The sequence below is a fragment of the Rhinoraja longicauda genome, chromosome 26 (genome assembly GCF_053455715.1).
Source record: "Rhinoraja longicauda isolate Sanriku21f chromosome 26, sRhiLon1.1, whole genome shotgun sequence".
Taxonomy (NCBI): Eukaryota; Metazoa; Chordata; class Chondrichthyes; order Rajiformes; family Arhynchobatidae; genus Rhinoraja; species Rhinoraja longicauda.
In genome coordinates this window covers 1389011-1406807 of record NC_135978.1, presented here as the reverse complement: position 1 = coordinate 1406807, position 17797 = coordinate 1389011, and the positions used below count along the sequence as shown (strand labels likewise).

At 45.4% G+C, this 17797-nt stretch overlaps 2 protein-coding genes across 12 annotated transcripts in view; one reads left to right on the top strand and one right to left on the bottom strand.

Moving 5' to 3' along the window:
* Positions 1 to 4008, bottom strand: part of ankrd13b (ankyrin repeat domain 13B) — a 112267-nt gene extending 108259 nt beyond the window's left edge. For 2 of the 5 annotated variants that reach the window (XM_078422614.1, XM_078422616.1), the window contains exon 1: positions 3754 to 4008. In XM_078422614.1, coding sequence (XP_078278740.1) covers positions 3754 to 3852 — 99 coding nt within the window. In that variant the 5' untranslated portion in view covers positions 3853 to 4008. The remainder of the gene's footprint in view (positions 1 to 3753) is intronic. The other 3 variants (XM_078422615.1, XM_078422617.1, XM_078422618.1) reach the window with 2 other exon arrangements.
* Positions 4009 to 4661: 653 nt separating this feature from the next.
* git1 (G protein-coupled receptor kinase interacting ArfGAP 1) overlaps positions 4662 to 17797 on the top strand; it is a 145893-nt gene continuing 132757 nt past the window's right edge. For all 7 annotated transcript variants that reach the window (XM_078422453.1, XM_078422452.1, XM_078422451.1 and 4 more), the window contains exon 1: positions 4662 to 4926. In XM_078422453.1, coding sequence (XP_078278579.1) covers positions 4875 to 4926 — 52 coding nt within the window. In that variant the 5' untranslated portion in view covers positions 4662 to 4874. The remainder of the gene's footprint in view (positions 4927 to 17797) is intronic.

Here is a 17797-nt window from a genome sequence, read left to right as displayed (position 1 = left end):
TCTTGATTATAAATGGTGTAGTAATCTAGATCGGGTCTGAAGAAGTGACTCGACCCGAAACATCATCCATTCATTCTTTCCAGAGAAGCTGCCTGTCCCGCTGAGTTACTCTAGCATTTTGTGTCTATCTTCAGTGTAAACCAGCATCTGCAGTTCCTTCGTACATTTTTAGTAATCTATTCAGGAATATAAAGACAGCGCAGGAGAGAATTGTCTTTCTGCTGACTGGTTAGCGCTCAACAAAAGCTTTTCACTGTACCTCGGTACACGTGACAAGAAACTAAATTCAAACCCTATGTGTAGGAAGGAACTGCAGATGCTGGTTTAAACCAAAGGTAGACACAAAATGCTGGGGTAACTCAGCGGGTCGGGCAGCATGTCTGGAGAGAAGGAATGGGTGACGTTTGGTGAGGAGACCTTTCCTCTGACCATGTGCCCTCTGTTAGTAAGCAAAGTTGCAAGGACATTGTTTCACCAGTGTGACCTGGGTCCCAGCCAGGAAGATAAGCACCACATACTCTATGCTTCACCTTCTCTCCACAGATGCTGCCTGACCCACTGAGTTACTCCACCACTTTGTGTGTATCGTCGGTACCAACCAGCGTCTGGAGTTCCTTCCTGCACATAGTCCGTGATCTTGGGTCACACCCTCTTCTGTTCAGTTTCAGTTCAGAGTATTGTCACGTGTTCCGAGGTACAGTGAAAAGCTTATGTTGCGTGCTAGCCAGTCAGCGGAAAGACTGCACATGATTACAATCGATCCATTTACAGCTCTTATTTATTTGAGGTGTTTCTTTGTCGCCACTAGTTCAATCCTCACACAACGGGCACTACCTTGGTTTGTGGGTCCCACGGCCATGTTAATGGTCACTCAATCAGATTTAAAGCGATGCAACGTTTACAGCCTGTCTTAGCGTCAAAAAACCATCTCCAAGATGGAGTCACTTTACGAATGATGGTTTCTCTGTACAATGTCACGCTGTACGGTAACTAATGTTACGATATGTCTTTGTTACATTTGCCCTGAAGGATGATTTTAATACCAGTATCATTTGGGGTGGGAGGGGAGGAGAAGGAATGACAAAATTTCCAGTACATCTGCAAATGTACATCCAGCGACCAACACTTGATAGCCCATGTGTAGGAAGGAACTGCAGATGCTGGTTTACACCAAAGATGGACACAAAGTGCTGGGGTAACTCAGCAGGTCAGGCAGCATCTCTGGAGCTTAGTGAGGACTCCTCTGGTCACAAGGGCTGGGTGATGTTTCGGGTCGAGACCCTTCTTCAATATGAAACGCCACCCATTCCTCCTCTCCAGAGATGTTGCCTGTCCCGCTGAGTTACTCCAGGATTTTGTGTCTATCTTCGATCTTGCACGTTTGTTTTTATTTTGCTCTGTTTGCTGCATTTCCGGCCTATAGTTGTGGTTATTTATTTATCATTTCACATATCAGCCGTGGAAACTCTGGCCTCTTGGCCAAACGCCACCCTGGTCATCCCTGACATAGTTTGTAAAGACTGCATTTGGAGGGACATGGTGGGCACATGGGCCAGGCCGGGCCCAGCGTGTGGGCTCTTTAGTTTAGTGTAGAGATTCAGCACGTAAACAGGTTCCCGACCAGCGATCCCCGCACACTAACACTAACACACTATCACTAACACTATCACTAACACTATCACTAACACTATCACTAACACTATCACTAACACTATCACTAACACACTAACACTATCACTAACACACTAACACTATCCTACACACACCAAGACCAATTTACAATTTACTGAAGCCAATTAACCTACAAACCTGTTACATCTTTGGTATCACAAAATGCTGGAGTAACTCAGCAGTGGTTCAGTCTGAAGAAGGGTCTCGACCCGAAACGTCACCCATTCCTTCTCTGCAACTTGCTGCCTGACCCGCTGAGTTACTCCAGCATTTTGTTATACCATCAATTTGTACCAGCATCTGCAGTTATTTTCCTGCACATATTTGGAGTGTGGAAGGAAACCGGAGCACCCGGAGAAAACCCACGCGGTCACGGGGAGAACGTACAAACTCCGCACAGACAGCACCCGTGGTCAGGGTCGAAGTCCTGATGCAGGGTGTCTGAAGAAGGGTCTCGACCCGAAACGTCACCCATTCCTTCTCTCCAGAGATGCTGCCCGTCCCACTGAGTTACTCCAGCATTTTGTGTCTATCTTGTGTTTAATGTTACCACGGCTCGCCCACTCTCCACAGTTGATTTTGACTCTTATCTTCAACATTTAACGCCGAGATCAGTTTAATAAGCAAGACATCTTGAAAATAAACTCCCTGCGTGTCTCCAGTCTACTGCCATTGCGACTACGTGCTTTACATCCAGCACACGGAACGGTTCCTCAAACTCCATACATCTGTTATAATGGATTTCATTTGCTCAGAATTACGTTTTAATGAAATCAGTTCCTTGTATCCAAACAATTAGCAGCGAGCTGGCGTTACACCCGAGCCGTATGGAAGGGGAGATGTGTAGTTGGGTTGTGGTATCATCTATCAGAAGCTGCCTAATGCAGCACCCGGCGCCCGCTGCTAATTATCCATTGAAACGGCAGTAAAAATAGAGCGTTATTGATTTGTTTAATTTAATACAATGCCCACGGTTTTTCTCTGCACATCGCAGGCGAATGTAGGTGGGTTCGGTGCACGCTTGCATAGATGGCGGCGGGAGAAGGTTTCAGCTCGGGAGGAGAGTGGGAGACGGAGAATACAACGCAGAAGGCGCGCTGTAATGTGTGCATCGAGCTCTTTAAACCGTGCAGGTTGCCGGAACCGCAGCTGCCCTCCCCCCCACACACACACACAGGCCTCCCACCCCTTCCCCTTGTGGTTAATGTATCAAATGTCCATTGCAACCACTGTCCGTCACGGCAAAGATTGCAAAAAATGCCAACATTTTCGCTTCCAACCAAAATACCCAAGTCAAACGGACGCCAAAACATTAAATATTATTATTATCAGAATCGCTGATTCTGTGTGCCTCTGTACAGTTTAAACTCCAGTCTTTGCAAGAAATATTGCATGTTGTACATATCCTGTTGTACACAAACAAGGCTCACTTTATTTGATCTTATTTTTAATTTAGTTACACTTTGGGGAAAGCTATTGTCGTTTTACTTCCACGAAAGATAATTGATCAAAACAGCATTTTTGTTGCATTATCTAACGGTAAATGACAACTTATTCTCCGGGGGCGTTTTCCAAAATTTCAAACCATCACGGAATTATGGAGAATTAATGGTGTAGCATAGTAGACGGGAATATTTCAGAGTAGTTTACATAATTAATTTAATACTACACGTCACATTCTATACATGGTTACTAGGAATGTCCCCTTTTCATACAACATCGTAAAGGGAGAATTGTCACCACATATTTCATTTTTAAAATCATCTGAGAAATTTCAGGTGAAAGGTACAATGGAACCACCGCCTTCGCATTTTTATACTGACAAACATTGAGACAAAGCCTAACCCAACGAAAGAATCAGTCCATTATACGGCGCCAGCACGGGCGCATGAAGCTGATGCACGAAAACAGACATTGCCACCACTCGAAATCATTGCGATTTTAACATAGAAAGGGCATGCAATCTTCAACCCCTGCACAGTTTAATTTCCCGATCTAGAATTTCAAATCGACTTGATGACTATCACTGTATTTATACAGTTGTGCTTGCAATGCACCACCCAGCACACATACATCACCCACCTGCTTGGTGCTAAGTTCCTTTTCCAGGTCCTTGTATTTATTATACCAAACCAAATAATGCAACGGATATCTTTCTGCCACCCTTCTCGTAGAAATCATTCTGATTGCATTCTTCTTTTCCCAAATACCGTGCAGACTACCTTTTGCAGTGGCCAGTCAGTCAAAAAGCCCTGGCAACAGGCTCCAGTGCCTCTATTGCACGGCAATTGAACGCCCGACGATAGGAAGCGCTGTAATTCCTTCTATCACACTCTGCCAGAGAGAGGAAGTGGGAGAAAAATCGAAGGGCAAGGAATGACCAAGTCACCGCGGGGGAAAGTTTACATTTTGCAAAAATGCACCGAGCACAGATTATTACCAACGTCTGCAGAATCCTCTAGAATAAACATTTAACGTTGAGTGCCTGGTCTTGTGCATTCAATGTGATTATCCCAACCGTGGGAGATGCATATGCATGGATTGTATTTAGACATCAGCCCTGTTACCCGCAACATTGGACGTGCACGGCCGTAAACCCTCCTGGGAGCTGTAGTGCATTCGCTATCTTTGCAATAATTGTGGAAAATTTGTATTTGAAATGAGCTGCAGATTGTAAATGGATTGCTCGCGATTGTTTCTGCTGCGGGGCATTGGTTTGAGGTTGGTGCTGTTTGCATCCTGCAGCTCGCCCCCCCGGGATGGGTGTGACTACAACTCCCGGCAGTCCGTGCGGTGGGCGGGCCCAGCCGCCTCAACCAAACTTGCCCGCGGGCAGCCGGTTGGGCGCCGGTGACGTAATGCGCGGCGGCGATTGGGCGGCGGCGCCGTCCGTCAGGGTGACGCGCGTGGGAATCCCGGCAGCAGGTTGGGTTGCGCGGGGGGGGGGGCGGGGGCGGGGGCGGGGTGTCGTCATTTCCGGGGGATGGGGGAAAGGGGGAGGGACAGGGACCCGCGCTCGGCTCCGACCCGCACTCGCCCGGCGGCGGCGGCGGCACCGACACGGACACCGACAGCACCAGCGCGGCCCGGCAGCGCCCCCCGGCCCCGGCATCAGCTCCAGCCCCCCGCCCGGCCCTGCCTCATCAATAAATAAACGCACGCCCGCCCGCCCGCCCAGGCAGGCAGGCAGGCAGTCGCGCGCCATGTCCCGAAAGCTGCGGCCTAACGAGGTGTGCGCCGACTGCAGCGCCTCAGGTACTTAGCGGGGTGGAGGGAGGGGGTGGAGGGAGGGGGTGGAGGGAGGATGGGGGATGAGGGTGGGGGTGGGTGTGGGGTGGGGGAGGTTGAGGGATGTGTGAGGGTAGGGGGAGAGAGTGAGGGGGGGCAGTTGTGAGGGACGGGGATAGGGAGGGGTGAGGGTGGAGGATGGTGGTGGGTGGACGAGGGGTAAGTTTGAGGGATTGGTGCGGGGTGGGGTTAGAGGGACCAGGTGTGAGGGGGAGAGGATAAGGGACGGGGTAGTTGTGTGAGGGATGGGTTAGGGAGGGATGGGGGACGATGAGTTTGAGGGGTGGGGTGGTTGTGAGGGATGGGGGGTGAGGATTGTGTGATGGGTGAGAGATGGGGAGGGGCTGAGGGTAGGGGTAAGGGTGGAGGATGAGGATGGGGGAAAGGGTGGAGGATGGGGGAAAGGGTGGAGGATGGGGGAAAGGGTGGAGGATGGGGGTAAGGGTGGAGGATGGGGGTAAGGGTGGAGGATGGGGGTAAGGGTGGAGGATGGGGGTAAGGGTGGAGGATGGGGGTAAGGGTGGAGGATGGGGTGAGGGTGGAGGATGGGGTGAGGGTGGAAGGTGAGGATGGGGTACAGGTGGAGGATGGGTGCGGGACGGGGGTGAGTTTGAGGGTTATGTGAGGGTGAGAGATGGGAGCGTGAGGGTGGGGGATGGGGCAGGGTGGAGGATAGGGGCTGGGGTAGGAGTCTAGGTTGAGGGAGGGACTAGGTGGTCGGGAGAGGTGAGGGTGGGAGACCGGGGTGAGTTTGAGGGACGGGGTGGTTGTGTGAGGGTGAGAGACGGGGAGGTGAGGGACAGGAGAGTGAAGCGGTGGGGATGAGGAAGGGTGACATGGTTTTGGAGAGGTGAGGGGGGGTGGGAAGAGGTGATTGGGGGGTTGAGGATGAGGTACGGGCAGTGAGGGTGGGGGTCGGGGCAGTGATGAGGTGGTGGAGGATTGGGGGGGGGGTGACAGTGAGATGGGAGGGGTGAGTGTTGGGGACCCGAAACGTCACCCATCCTTGCTTTCCCGAGATGGTGCCTGATCTGCCGATTTAGTCGGGCACTTTGTGCCTATCTTTGGTATAAACCCTCATTTGCCGTCCTTTGTTTTGTGATTTTTAAAGTCACCGGGTTGTAAAGTGTGTTGGAAACATCAAGTTGGTGACTGTTGTCCCGAGTCTGTGACACACTAGAATTGGTGTGCTACTCTGTTAGATTACCCCAGCAGTCATACTCACAAGAATACTCTGATCATTCATGATCCTTGCTCTTATGTACAAGAGACCTGTGATTGTCTATGGTCACAACTGTCTGTACAAGAAAACTGGTCAGTTGTGATCCTTACTCATGTGTACAAGAAATCTGACTTTGACACTAAGTTGCCCTGCAGTGAATCTTCACTTATGATCAATTTATAGATTCAAACTGCATTTTATAAACATAAACTATCAGCTATTTTTGAAATTTTGTTTGAAGTGCAGTTGGTTTTAAATGGTTTCACAAAGAACTGCAGATGCTGGAAACTTGAGCAAAACACAAAGTACTGGAGGAACCTGGTTGCTCGGTCTAAAGAAGGGCCCTGTCCTGAAATGTCATCTGTCTGTTGCCTCCACAGATGCTGCGTGACCCTCTGAGATCCTCCAGCATTGTGTTTTGATCGTGTTTTATTTTGCCATGTTCATTGGATAATGGTTACAGTTGAGGCTTAAATGGTAGTTGGTCATTTCAGCTATGTTGCAGTTTGATCAAATCTGTGTAGATGTTGTTTACCTCAAGATATGAATTTGTAATTAGGTGATGCGACTTCAATTTCAACTGAAAGTTGTTGATGGATTTTATACTTAATTTTAATTTGACATTCTTAACTGATGTTGATTTTTTTTGGTTAAAAATTCACATTGCTATACTTGTGAAAGTGGATACTTTTAAAATTTGAAGGTGGTGGATGAAGTCAGCACCTACATTTGTAAGATGGCTCTTGTGTTCGGCAATCCCTCGTTGTTTATTCACTGTCGAGTAAGGGAATGAATTGTAGTAAACTTTGCAAATATTCCCACTCAAGATGTTGCTAAAATGATTGATACAGAGTGTGAAAGGTGCAATCGTTCAACTCAAACCTCCGAGAAAGTTGTAGAATAAAGTCATGGAGTGCGGAAACGGTCCCTTTGGTCCAACTTGTCCGTACTAACCAAGATGTCACATCTCAGCAAGTCAATCTGAAGAAGGATCTTGACCCAAAACGTAACCCATTCCTTCACTCCAGAGATGCAGCCTGTCTCACTGAGTTACTCCAGCTTTTTGTGTCTATCTTCGGTTTAAACCAGCGTCTGCAGTTCCTTCTTACACAGTCAAGAATGTTTTATTGCCATATGTCAAAGAGATAGATCAATGAAATTCTTACCTGCAGCAATACAACAGAATATGGAAACATAGTACACTGCAAACAATATAATATACGAGAAAAAAAGTTCTGTGTGTGTGTGTATATATATATGTGTATATATGTATATAAAGCACATACGTACACATCAAAAAACAAACAACAATAGTGCAATAATAACAACAATAGCCTATGTAGTTGAGAGCTTATTTGAGGTTGCAGTGTTTAATAACCTAATGGCTGTGGGGAAGAAGCTGTTCCTGAACCTGGACGTTAGTTTTCAGGCTTCTGTTCCTTCTTCCCGATGGCAGGGGTGAAATGAGAGTGTGGCCAGGGTGGTGTGGGTCTCTGACGATGCTGGCTGCCTGTTTGAGGCAACGACTCTGGTAAATCCCTTCAATGTGGGGACTCGGAGCCCGTGATGGACCGGGCAGTGTTCATTTACCCATGTTTGGCCGATAATCACTCAATCTTTTCTATGCGCATTTAAATGTTATTGTAATGAGTTGCTTGTTGTACTTTTGATGGTTATTTGTGAGATTGCTGACAAACTTCCATTGTCAATAGAAAGATAGATGTCATAGAAATATTTCAATTTGTTTTATTTTCCCTTGTGATAAAAAAAACGTTTGGTCCATCGTGTTAAGGCCAGCTGTCAGAGTATTTGGATCAGTCCCATTCCTCTGTTTATTTCCCTGTTACCCATTCTCTCTCACTTGCATGTTAATACTCAGTTCGTTCCCTGCATCAAGGGTAATTCTGAGAGTCAGTGAACATACCAGCCAGCACACATTCAGGATGTTGCAGGAAACCCATGGACCTGGGGCAACCCATGTGACCACAGGGAGTGCATGCGAAGGCAATAAGAGATTTAACGTGAAGCTCGTTTAAAAGAGCGCTACCCGATGATTCATTCTGTTGCGCAAGTAGGAAGGTTTTAAATAGTATTTGCTCTTGCTGGCAGTCGGTTTTTATGGTGCATTGACTAATAATGTGCAAAATGTTTTAAGTGCGTTTTAAAAAATAGTTGAAATCAAGTTTTCTATTATATCTGATGTTTCTCTTTTCTATTAATACATTAAAGAATATGCATTTCAACGCTGGTGGTTTGGAAGTGTATAATATCCTATGTGATTTGAAAATATTCCACGTTGTAGACTTAATGGAATATGAACATGTCTGGGTTGTAAAACATCTCGTTTTTGGTGCTGAGTTAAGAGTGTTTTCTTTTAACTGGTTGAATGAAATTATCCAGCTGCAATCAACACACTTAGTTTTGGCACAGCTGATCAGACGGTGGTGTAATCTGGGTGGAAGTGAGTTCCTCCACAAATCCCCAGACTGGAATTGATTGCTTTGTAGCTGTTAAACGAATGAATCTGCCAATAGTTTGCCCAACTTAGCAAAATGTTTGACAATCTGTTTCTGTACACTGAAGAACATTGGCTTCTCCAGCAGAGGAGAGAATTGTAGCATCCCAAGTGTAGATGTCCAGAGAAGGGGAAATACAAACTCATTACTTTACTTTAGAGATACAGCACATCCACTGAGTCCACGTCGAACATCGATCCAGTGGCACTATCCTACGCGCCAGGGACAATTTACATTTTTACCAAGACAATTAGCCTACAAATCTGTACATCTTTGCAGTGTGGGAGGAAACTGGAGATCCTGGAGAAAGCACACGCAGGCCATGGAGAGAACAGTACAAAGCCCACCCATGGTCAGGATCAAACCCAGGTCTCTGCCGCTGTAAGGCAACAACTCTACCATTACGCCACCGCGCTGCCCCAAATTAGACACGAGTTTAATGCAGTTAACAGCCACTGCTGTTGGATAGATGGTCAATATTTTTTTCCCGTGGGAGGGGTACAAAAAACAAGAGATGTGGGTAAAGTTGAGAGGAAGGAGTTATAACGGGGATTTGAGGTACATTTTTCTTGTGCGGTTGGTATCTGGAACTTGCTGCTGGAGGGGGAGGTGGAGTCCAATGCAGTCACTCTGCTCGAGATATTCATATAGGCACTTGAGCGATAGGCAGGGCATAGAGACGTGTGCCTCCAGTGAGGGGGAAGCGGGATTGTTGTCGGTGGGTAAAAGATCAGTGTGCATGAGGTGGCTTCAGGGCCCGTTTCTGTGCTGTACCACTGTGTGCAACAGGGCCTGAGGTGAAGTATGCAAGCAATGTCTGTCATGTGTAGGTACTTAAGTCTGTTTCTAAGCCTGATGGTAGTTTGAATGGGTGATAGTTACTTTCAGAACAGCTGATTTGTTCATTGTTTAATGTAACATCAGGATTGGTCCATGAAGCATCAAATTGGCAAAAGCAAACAGTAATTGGTTGTGATTATGGAACTAAAATAAAATCCAACCTTCAGAAAAATGTAGTCCTAATTCTGAAATGTCTGAGAAATTGATCCACTGTTTAAACTCTATAAAATGCAGATTGCCGTTCTGTAACCATGATTGTAATCATGTATTGGAGATGGCTTGGATAGAGTGGATTAGATATTGAGGCTAAGATGGAGTGGATGTAAAGATGATGTTTCCATTCCTAGGAGATCTAGGACTAGCTTCAGAGGTCATAGCTTCAGAATTAAAGGACCTTCCTAATAAATTAGGAAGGAAATGAGGAGGAATTTTGATAGTCAGAGGGTGGTGAATCTGTGGCATTCTTTGCCACAGAAGGCTGTGGAGGCCAACTCAGTGGATATATTTAATGCAGAGATAGATAGATTCTTGATTAGTACGGGTGTCAGAGGTTATGGGAGAAGGCAGGAGGGAGATACAGATCAGCCATGATTGAACGGCAGAGTAGACCTGATGGGCCAAATGGCATAATTCTGTTCCTATCACTTATGATCTTATGATTGTCTTTCTGCTGACTGGATGGCACACGAGAAAAGCTTTTCATTGTACCTCGGTACACATGACAATAAACTGAACTGAACTATTCTAAAATCATTCAATGCCAAGCAAAGATTATTTAGCTTATTGAATTTGCCCAATGTTCATATTACATTAGTCACAATCTAGTCCCATTCTCCTGCCACACTTGTAATATTTTCTATAAATTAGTATGTTAATAAAATTTATGTACTGTACTTCACTGATGCTTTGTGATGTTGATTTCTCCATTGTATCTATTGCCATTATCTGTCCCAAGTAATTTTTTAATACAAACTCGTATGGTCTGTGACATTGATTATGAATTCATCCAATCATGTTATTAGTCATCGATTCCCATTAGAATGTCATAGTTAGAGGCAATTGAAAGCTGCCTAGCAAAGGTTCATTATGGGGAAAAAGTAGGCATTTCAGCCTTGGTGACTGATTTATTAAGGTGGGATAAATCTGCAAACAACTTTGAGCTAAACTGTGCTGAGGGATTCGTATGAGCAAACAACAAATGTGTATCTAGCCAGGAATTCCTTCACAAAGACCATTTTGCAAATGGACTGAACTATTGGAGAGAGCAGTGAGATAACTCATAATTTAGGACATATTGACTGTCGTAATACAGTGGATTATAGTCTTCATGAACGAGTTGAAATTTATGGAACGACTTTGCTTTTTAATTCATTCATAAGAATTATGGTTTTTGCTGGCTTAGAAGCTTGTTGTTAAGTTGGTCACATAACCATTTCATCAGAAGTTACGTGTGAGGATATTATTGTGGATCTGGCCTACACAAGAGTATAGGCCAGATCGGGCAATATTTGAGTACAGTAGAGGAAGATGCCAATCAGCCGAGTGTGTGCTGACTCTGATGAAGCAATCCTGTTTGCTGCACTTTGCTGTTCACACTCTTTGTCTACGTACATGTGATTTTTACAGTTCAAGATTCAAGATAGCTTTATTTGTCATCCAAATTGGACGAAATTCAGTCATCCACAGTCCAACAATAAAAGCACTAAACAGGCATTAAAATTACACAACCCCAAAAACACACAAAAAAAGAGACATCCATCACAGTGAGTCTCCTCCAGTCCTCTCCTCACTGTGATGGAAGGCCACAATGTCTTTCCCTTCTCCTGCCGTTCTCCCGCAGTCAGGCTGTTGTGGTTGCAGGCTTACTTAATTAACTAATTCCTTTGGATGTTTTATTGAATCTATATCACTAACTAATCAAGCAGTATATTACAATCCTAGCGACTTTCCTACCTCGTCTGCTGTATCCAGTGTTCCTGTTGTGGCCTTCTTTACATCAACAAGACCAATCATAGACTAGACAGAAGATAGACACAAAGTGTTGGAGTAACTCAGCGGGACAGGCAGCATCTCTGGAGGGGAGTGGGTGTCGTTTCGAGTTGAGACCCTTCTTCAGACAAGAGAGCCGTTTTGTCGAACACTTGCGCTCAGTCTGTCAAGACCTGTTGTGTGCTTTATTCTAACTGACTAATCCTGTGTCTAAATAGGTTGTTAGAATAGTTTTGAAATGTTTTTGTAGGACCAGAAGTAAAATCTATGACCCGCTTTTCTGTGTCTTCTGTCTACAGTGGTGGAACTATAATAGTTGAACTATTATTGGGCAGGTGCTTTTCTTATAAAATTTGGAATCCAGAGAGCACTGGCATCCATTATAGAAACATAGAAAATAGGTGCAGGGGTAGGCCAATCGGCCATTCGAGCTAGCACCGCCATTCAATATGATCATGGCTGATCATCCAGAATCAGTACCCTGTTCCTGCTTTTTCGCCATATTGCTTGATTCCATTAGCCCTAAGAGCTATTCTAATTCTCTTGAAAACGTTCAGTGAATTGGCCTCCACTGTCTTCTGTGGCAGAGAATTTCACAGATTCACAACCCTCTGGGTGAAAAGGTTTTTCCTCGTCTCAGTCCTAAATGGCCGACCCCTTATTCTTAAACTGTGACCCCTGGTTCTGGACTCCCTCAACATCGGGAACATTTTTCCTGCATCAAATCTGTCCAATCCCTTAAGAATTTTATGTTTAAATATATATATATAAGATCTGTTATCTATAGATATGTTAACTGTTAGCACACGTTTCCTTGTTCATACGTGATAGGCGCAGAATTAGTTCTTGCGGCCCATCAAGTCTTCTCCACCATTCAATCGTGGCTGATCTATCTTTCCCTCTCAACCCCGTTCTCCTGCCTTCTCCCTATAACCCCTGACACCCTTACTAATTATAAAAGGACTGGACAAGCTAGATGCAGGAAAAATGTTCCCAATGTCGGGGGAGTCCAGAACCAGGGGCCACAGTCTAAGAATAAAGGGGAGGCCATTTAAAACTGAGGCAAAAAGAAACTTGTTCACCCAGAGAGTTGTGAATTTGTGGAATTCTCTGCCAGAAGGCAGTGGAGACAAATTCACTGAATGAATTTAAAAGAGAGTTAGATAGAGCTCTGGGGCTAGTGGAATCAAGGGATATGGGGAGAAGGCAGGCACGGGTTACTGATCGTGGATGATCAGCTATGATCACAATGAATGGTGGTGCTGGCTCGAATGGCCTCCTCCTGCACCTATTTTCTATGTAATCAAGACCCTATCAATCTCCGCTTTAGAAATACCCATTGACTTGGCCTCCACAGCCGTCTGCGGCAATGAATTCCACAGGTTCACCACCCTCTGACTAAAGAGATTCCACTTCCTCTCCTTCCTAAATGTATGTCCCTTTATTCTGAGGCTGTGGCCTCGAGCCCAAGACTCCCACTAGTGGAAACCTCCTCTCCGCATCCACTCTGTCTTGTAATTCACTCCTTGCCAGCACATTGCTGGAAGATGACATTTTGAACTTTCACCTGCTTAAATGTTTCAATGATCTCCATGTTTTCATGCTGATGGAACTCAGAACAAACTTCGTTTATATGAATTTATGTATTGAATTGTCATGCAGTTTTATGCCTTAAAGATCAGCTATTTTCCTTCAGTCCCCCCTCGACTCCATCCAAGGACCCAAACAGTCTTTCCAGGTGAGGCAGATGTTCACCTGCACCTCCTTCAACCTCATCTATTGTATCCGCTGTTCCAGATGTCAACTTCTCTACATCGGCGAGACCAAACTCAGGCTCAACACCTTCACTCAGTCAGCCTTAACCAACCTGATCTCCCTGTGGCTCAGCACTTCAACTCCCACTCCCAGTCTGACCTTTCTGTCATGGGCATCCTCCATTGTCATAGTGAGGCCCACCGCAAATTGGAGGAACAGCATCTCATATTTCGCTTGGGCAGCTTACACCCCAGCGGTATGAACATTGATTTCTCTAACTTCAGATAGTTCCTCTGTCCCTCCCTTTCCCCTCCCCTTCCCGGTTCTCCCACTAGCCTTCCGGTCTCCCACTACATCCTATCTTTGTTCCGCCCCCTCCCCTGACATCAGTCTGAAGAAGAGTCTCTAACCGAAACATCACCCATTCCTTCTCTCCTGAGATGCTGCCTGACCCGCTGAGTTACTCCAGTATTTTGTGATACCTTCCTTCAATAACAGTTGTTTTATCTTACTCCTCTATTATTCCAATATTGCCCTGTGCCCAAGCACAGCTCAGGCTGTGCCGGTGGCCTGCTTGCAAATTTCCATGGTCTGGTGATAGTTTCCTGCTTTTAGTAGAAGAAAATAACAGCAGAGGCTAGTACAAATCAAAGGTATTTATTTCTCAAAATGCTGGAGTAACTCAGCAGGTCAGGCAGCATCTCAGGAGAGAAGGAATGGGTGACGTTTCGGGTCGAGACCCTTCTTCAGACTTTTTTCCTTCCTGCTTTTAGTATTTTTCTTTGGAAGAATTAAACACTAAAACAGAAAATAGTTTTTTTTTCTATATAGAATCCTTGTGGTGAAACACTTTGCTGCTAAATGAGGGCTTTCAGAATGAAAGGGGACAGAATCTTCACAGGAAGGAGATGTTGGAGAACTTAGAGATGTTAATTAAAGTTATGGATGGAAAAGATTGATGAAGATTGAGATTTAAGCAGTAAAGTCACCGACCATCTCCTCTGCCATCTCCCAAAACAGTCACATTCCCTCTCATTTCCCCATGTAGTCAACCCCTATGTGGCAACTGATCGGAGAACAGAAATTCACCCAGAAATATGAGAAATAGAATAAAATTTCCTCATGGAATTTATACGTGGGAATGGAAAAAAAAACCAAAATGCCAAAGAAACAACGTACTTTAAGTAAATGCAGTTAAATACAGACACAAAATGCTGGAGTAACTCAGCGGGTCAGGCAGCATCTCTGGAGAACACACCTATCCATGTCCTCCATAGATGCTGCCTGGCCCGCTGAGTAACTCCATTATTTTGCCTCTTTTTGTAAACCAGCATCTGCAGTTCTTTGTTAAACTTTGTCAGTTTTTATTTTTGGTCACTGGGGCAATAAGACTTGTTCGTGACATCACCCTATCAGTTGGATGGTCAGTCACAGCAGAGTCCCTCCTTAGCTGCATCCTCTCCAGACATCAGAGAGCAGCTCTGTGGCACTCTGTGTGTTAGACACACTGCGTGTGGAGGAACTGCCATTGACACATCCTGAAGTAATCCTTCAGCCATTATTCCACTTCCTCTAAGTCTCCCATTACTCTCCCGAACTCATCCTGCATCACCTTTGCCTGTAAATCCGGATCCTTTACCGGGTGGCACAGCTAAAAGAGCTGCAGCTTCACAGTACCAGAGATCCGGGATAACACAGAACTAGTATGAACGGGTGATCGATGGTCAGCGTGGGCTTGGTGGGCCGATGGGACTGTTTCCATTCTCTAGTCTAAATTTATCCCTTTCCCCCTGATACCCACACTTCCGAAACCCTATCCTTATCTATAAGCCATTCACGCTACAAAGTGTCTCGCAGATGAAGAAACAGTGCTCTGAGGCATCTGTTCATGTGTCGGCGGACTGTCGAAGGTATGACAAAGGAGAGACGTGGCTGGGACTGTCTCCTCAATGGACACTGTGACTCCTATCCCGATTGTAATGCCCCACTGTAGAGTAACTAAGAATTGACAACATCTGTTTCTTTCGCACGAGTCCATTCCCGAGTCTACTGATGACCTTGGCTGTTAAATAACAGTAATGCGTCACTTTGTCATCATAAATAAAATGGCTCAATGTGAGCGTGAAACACATATCCACTTGTATCCTGGCATTTAATTGGAGAAGGAGGTTGGCATTGCAGAAAATCATGAAATGGATGGTTTTCTAAATCACAGCCTCTGTAACGAAGGGGTTAGCTATAACCTATTCTCTCACACAGCCATTAAGAGTTAGGAAAATGACTAGGAGTAATTTACAATACCTGATTAACCTGCTTAATATTGTGTTTAGGATGTGGGAGGAATCAGGTTGCTGTTTGGATACGACATAGTCACAGGCTGTGTGCAAACGTCTCGCAGCAGCAGAGATTAGGATTAAACCTGGGACTCTGGCATTTCACTATCTACTGTGCCATCAGGGTAGGATCAGAGTGCGGTGGACAGGTGTGATTGAAAGCTCTGTCAACTGAGGTGAACCTTTAGTTTAGTTTAGAGATACAGCGCGGAAACACACTCTTTGGCCCACGGAGTCCGCACTGACCAGCGATCCCCGCACACCACACTGTCCGACACACATTAGGGACAAGTTTACATTTATACCAAGCCAATTAACCTACAGACCTGTATATCTTTGTAGTGTGGGAGGAAACCGAAGATCTCGGAGAAAACCCATGCAGATCACGGGGAGAACGTACAGACAAGTACCGTAGTCAAGAAAGAGCCCAGGTCTCTGGCACTGTAAGGCAGCAGCTCTACCGCTATGCCACTGTGCCTCCCTTAACCCGATGAGCTGACAAAGTATTGGAAGCCAGGAGATTTAAGATGTCTGTTAGTAGGTGGACTGGATGGGATTTTGGAGATAGCTTGTGATTGGGTGAATGAACGCCAGTGTTTTGATATCAATGAACCGGAGGATACAAAGTAATTGGAGGTTAATATGAAGAGGAATAATGAGCAGTGAAAGGATGGATGAGGTGAGTGATAATCTTGCATTTGTGGAATGCAACCGTGGACACTGGAACATGGTGGGCATACCCCAGCAGCAGGTCCGACTCGCCTTATGTGGAGCCTGGCCCCCTGCTGCCCCTGAAGAAGGGGAACCGGAGAGGAGGCGGAGGGATTCGGTGACAGCAGCGGGCACTGGGCAAAGGGCCGGTACGAAGGACCAGGGGTCTTGCCTTGAGTATCCTCAAGGTCAGCTGCGGGAGGCAACCCTGGGGCACAAAAGCTGACGAGGGCCTGGCAACGAGAGGGGTGACGATTCGTAGGGTGACCGGATGGAGGCGATGGCTGCAACAGGCCTTTGTGGCCAGTAGTAGCTGGGATGATAAAATGGTGCCAAAACCCACCAACTATTACATACAGACGCAGTGGGCAGTTTCTATGTATTATGTACTTATTGTACTTGTAGCAATAATCTTACCTGTACGCAAAAACAGAATTTCACTGTACATTGGCACATGTGATAATAAAGGAACCATTGAACCATTGTAGATGAGGCACAGCATCTTCGGTGTCCAGAATTTGGATTTGAAAAAAAGCAGAGTATATAAATCTGAAATAAAACTAGTGCTGAAAATACTCAGCAAATGGGATTGTGAGGGGAGAAATTGTTAATTGCCAATCGATTGTCTTTCATCGGAATGTTTTATCCATGCCTGGGTTTGGATGTTGATAGCTCAGGTACTTTGCAATAGAAAGTTTCCATTGTTCTTGTTTCCTGTGGATTTTGTTATCTCTCTTTCCACTTCCCCTTCGCGTATTTGTCCTGAGTCCAACGGTTTCGACACTTGTGTTTGGAGTGTTGCTAGAATAACACTAAACTTACAAAGGAATCAGTTACAAAAACAGGCAGAACTTCATGTGAGGGAAATGGCAAGTGATGTTGTGCAGGGGGTAGAGAGGGAATAGGAGTTTGAGATGGGGCGGGGAACTGGCTAAACCTGGGAGCCATCTGGAGTTGTCCATTCTTGAGCAATCATATCCGTCTGGCTTCAGCCAGAAAATTAATTTTTAGGTGATTAAACAATCTTTTTGACTGAAATGTAAACAAACTGAAGCTCCTTGGTACTACAAGATAGTCACAAAGTGCTGGAGTAACTCAGCAGGACAGGCAGCATCTCTGGAGAGAAGGAATTGGTGACGTTTCGGTCAAGGCCCTTCTCGATATAGATATAGACGGTCATATAGAACAAAGGAATGAATTAACTGAAGAAGAAGAAGAAGAAGAAGGGTCTCAACCCGAAATGTCACCCACTCCTCTCTAGAGATGCTGCCTGTCCCGCATCTACCTGTTACTCCAGCATCTATCCGGCTTAAACCAGCATCTGCACTTCCTTCCGACACATTTCATCTGCTCCTTGTACAATGTTGTCCCCAGTTTATGACCAACGTTCACTCACCTTAAACAATGGTTCTGAAATCAGAAACTTGATTTTTCTTGTGTTCAAATACTTAAAGTTTCTCCCATTTTTAGAT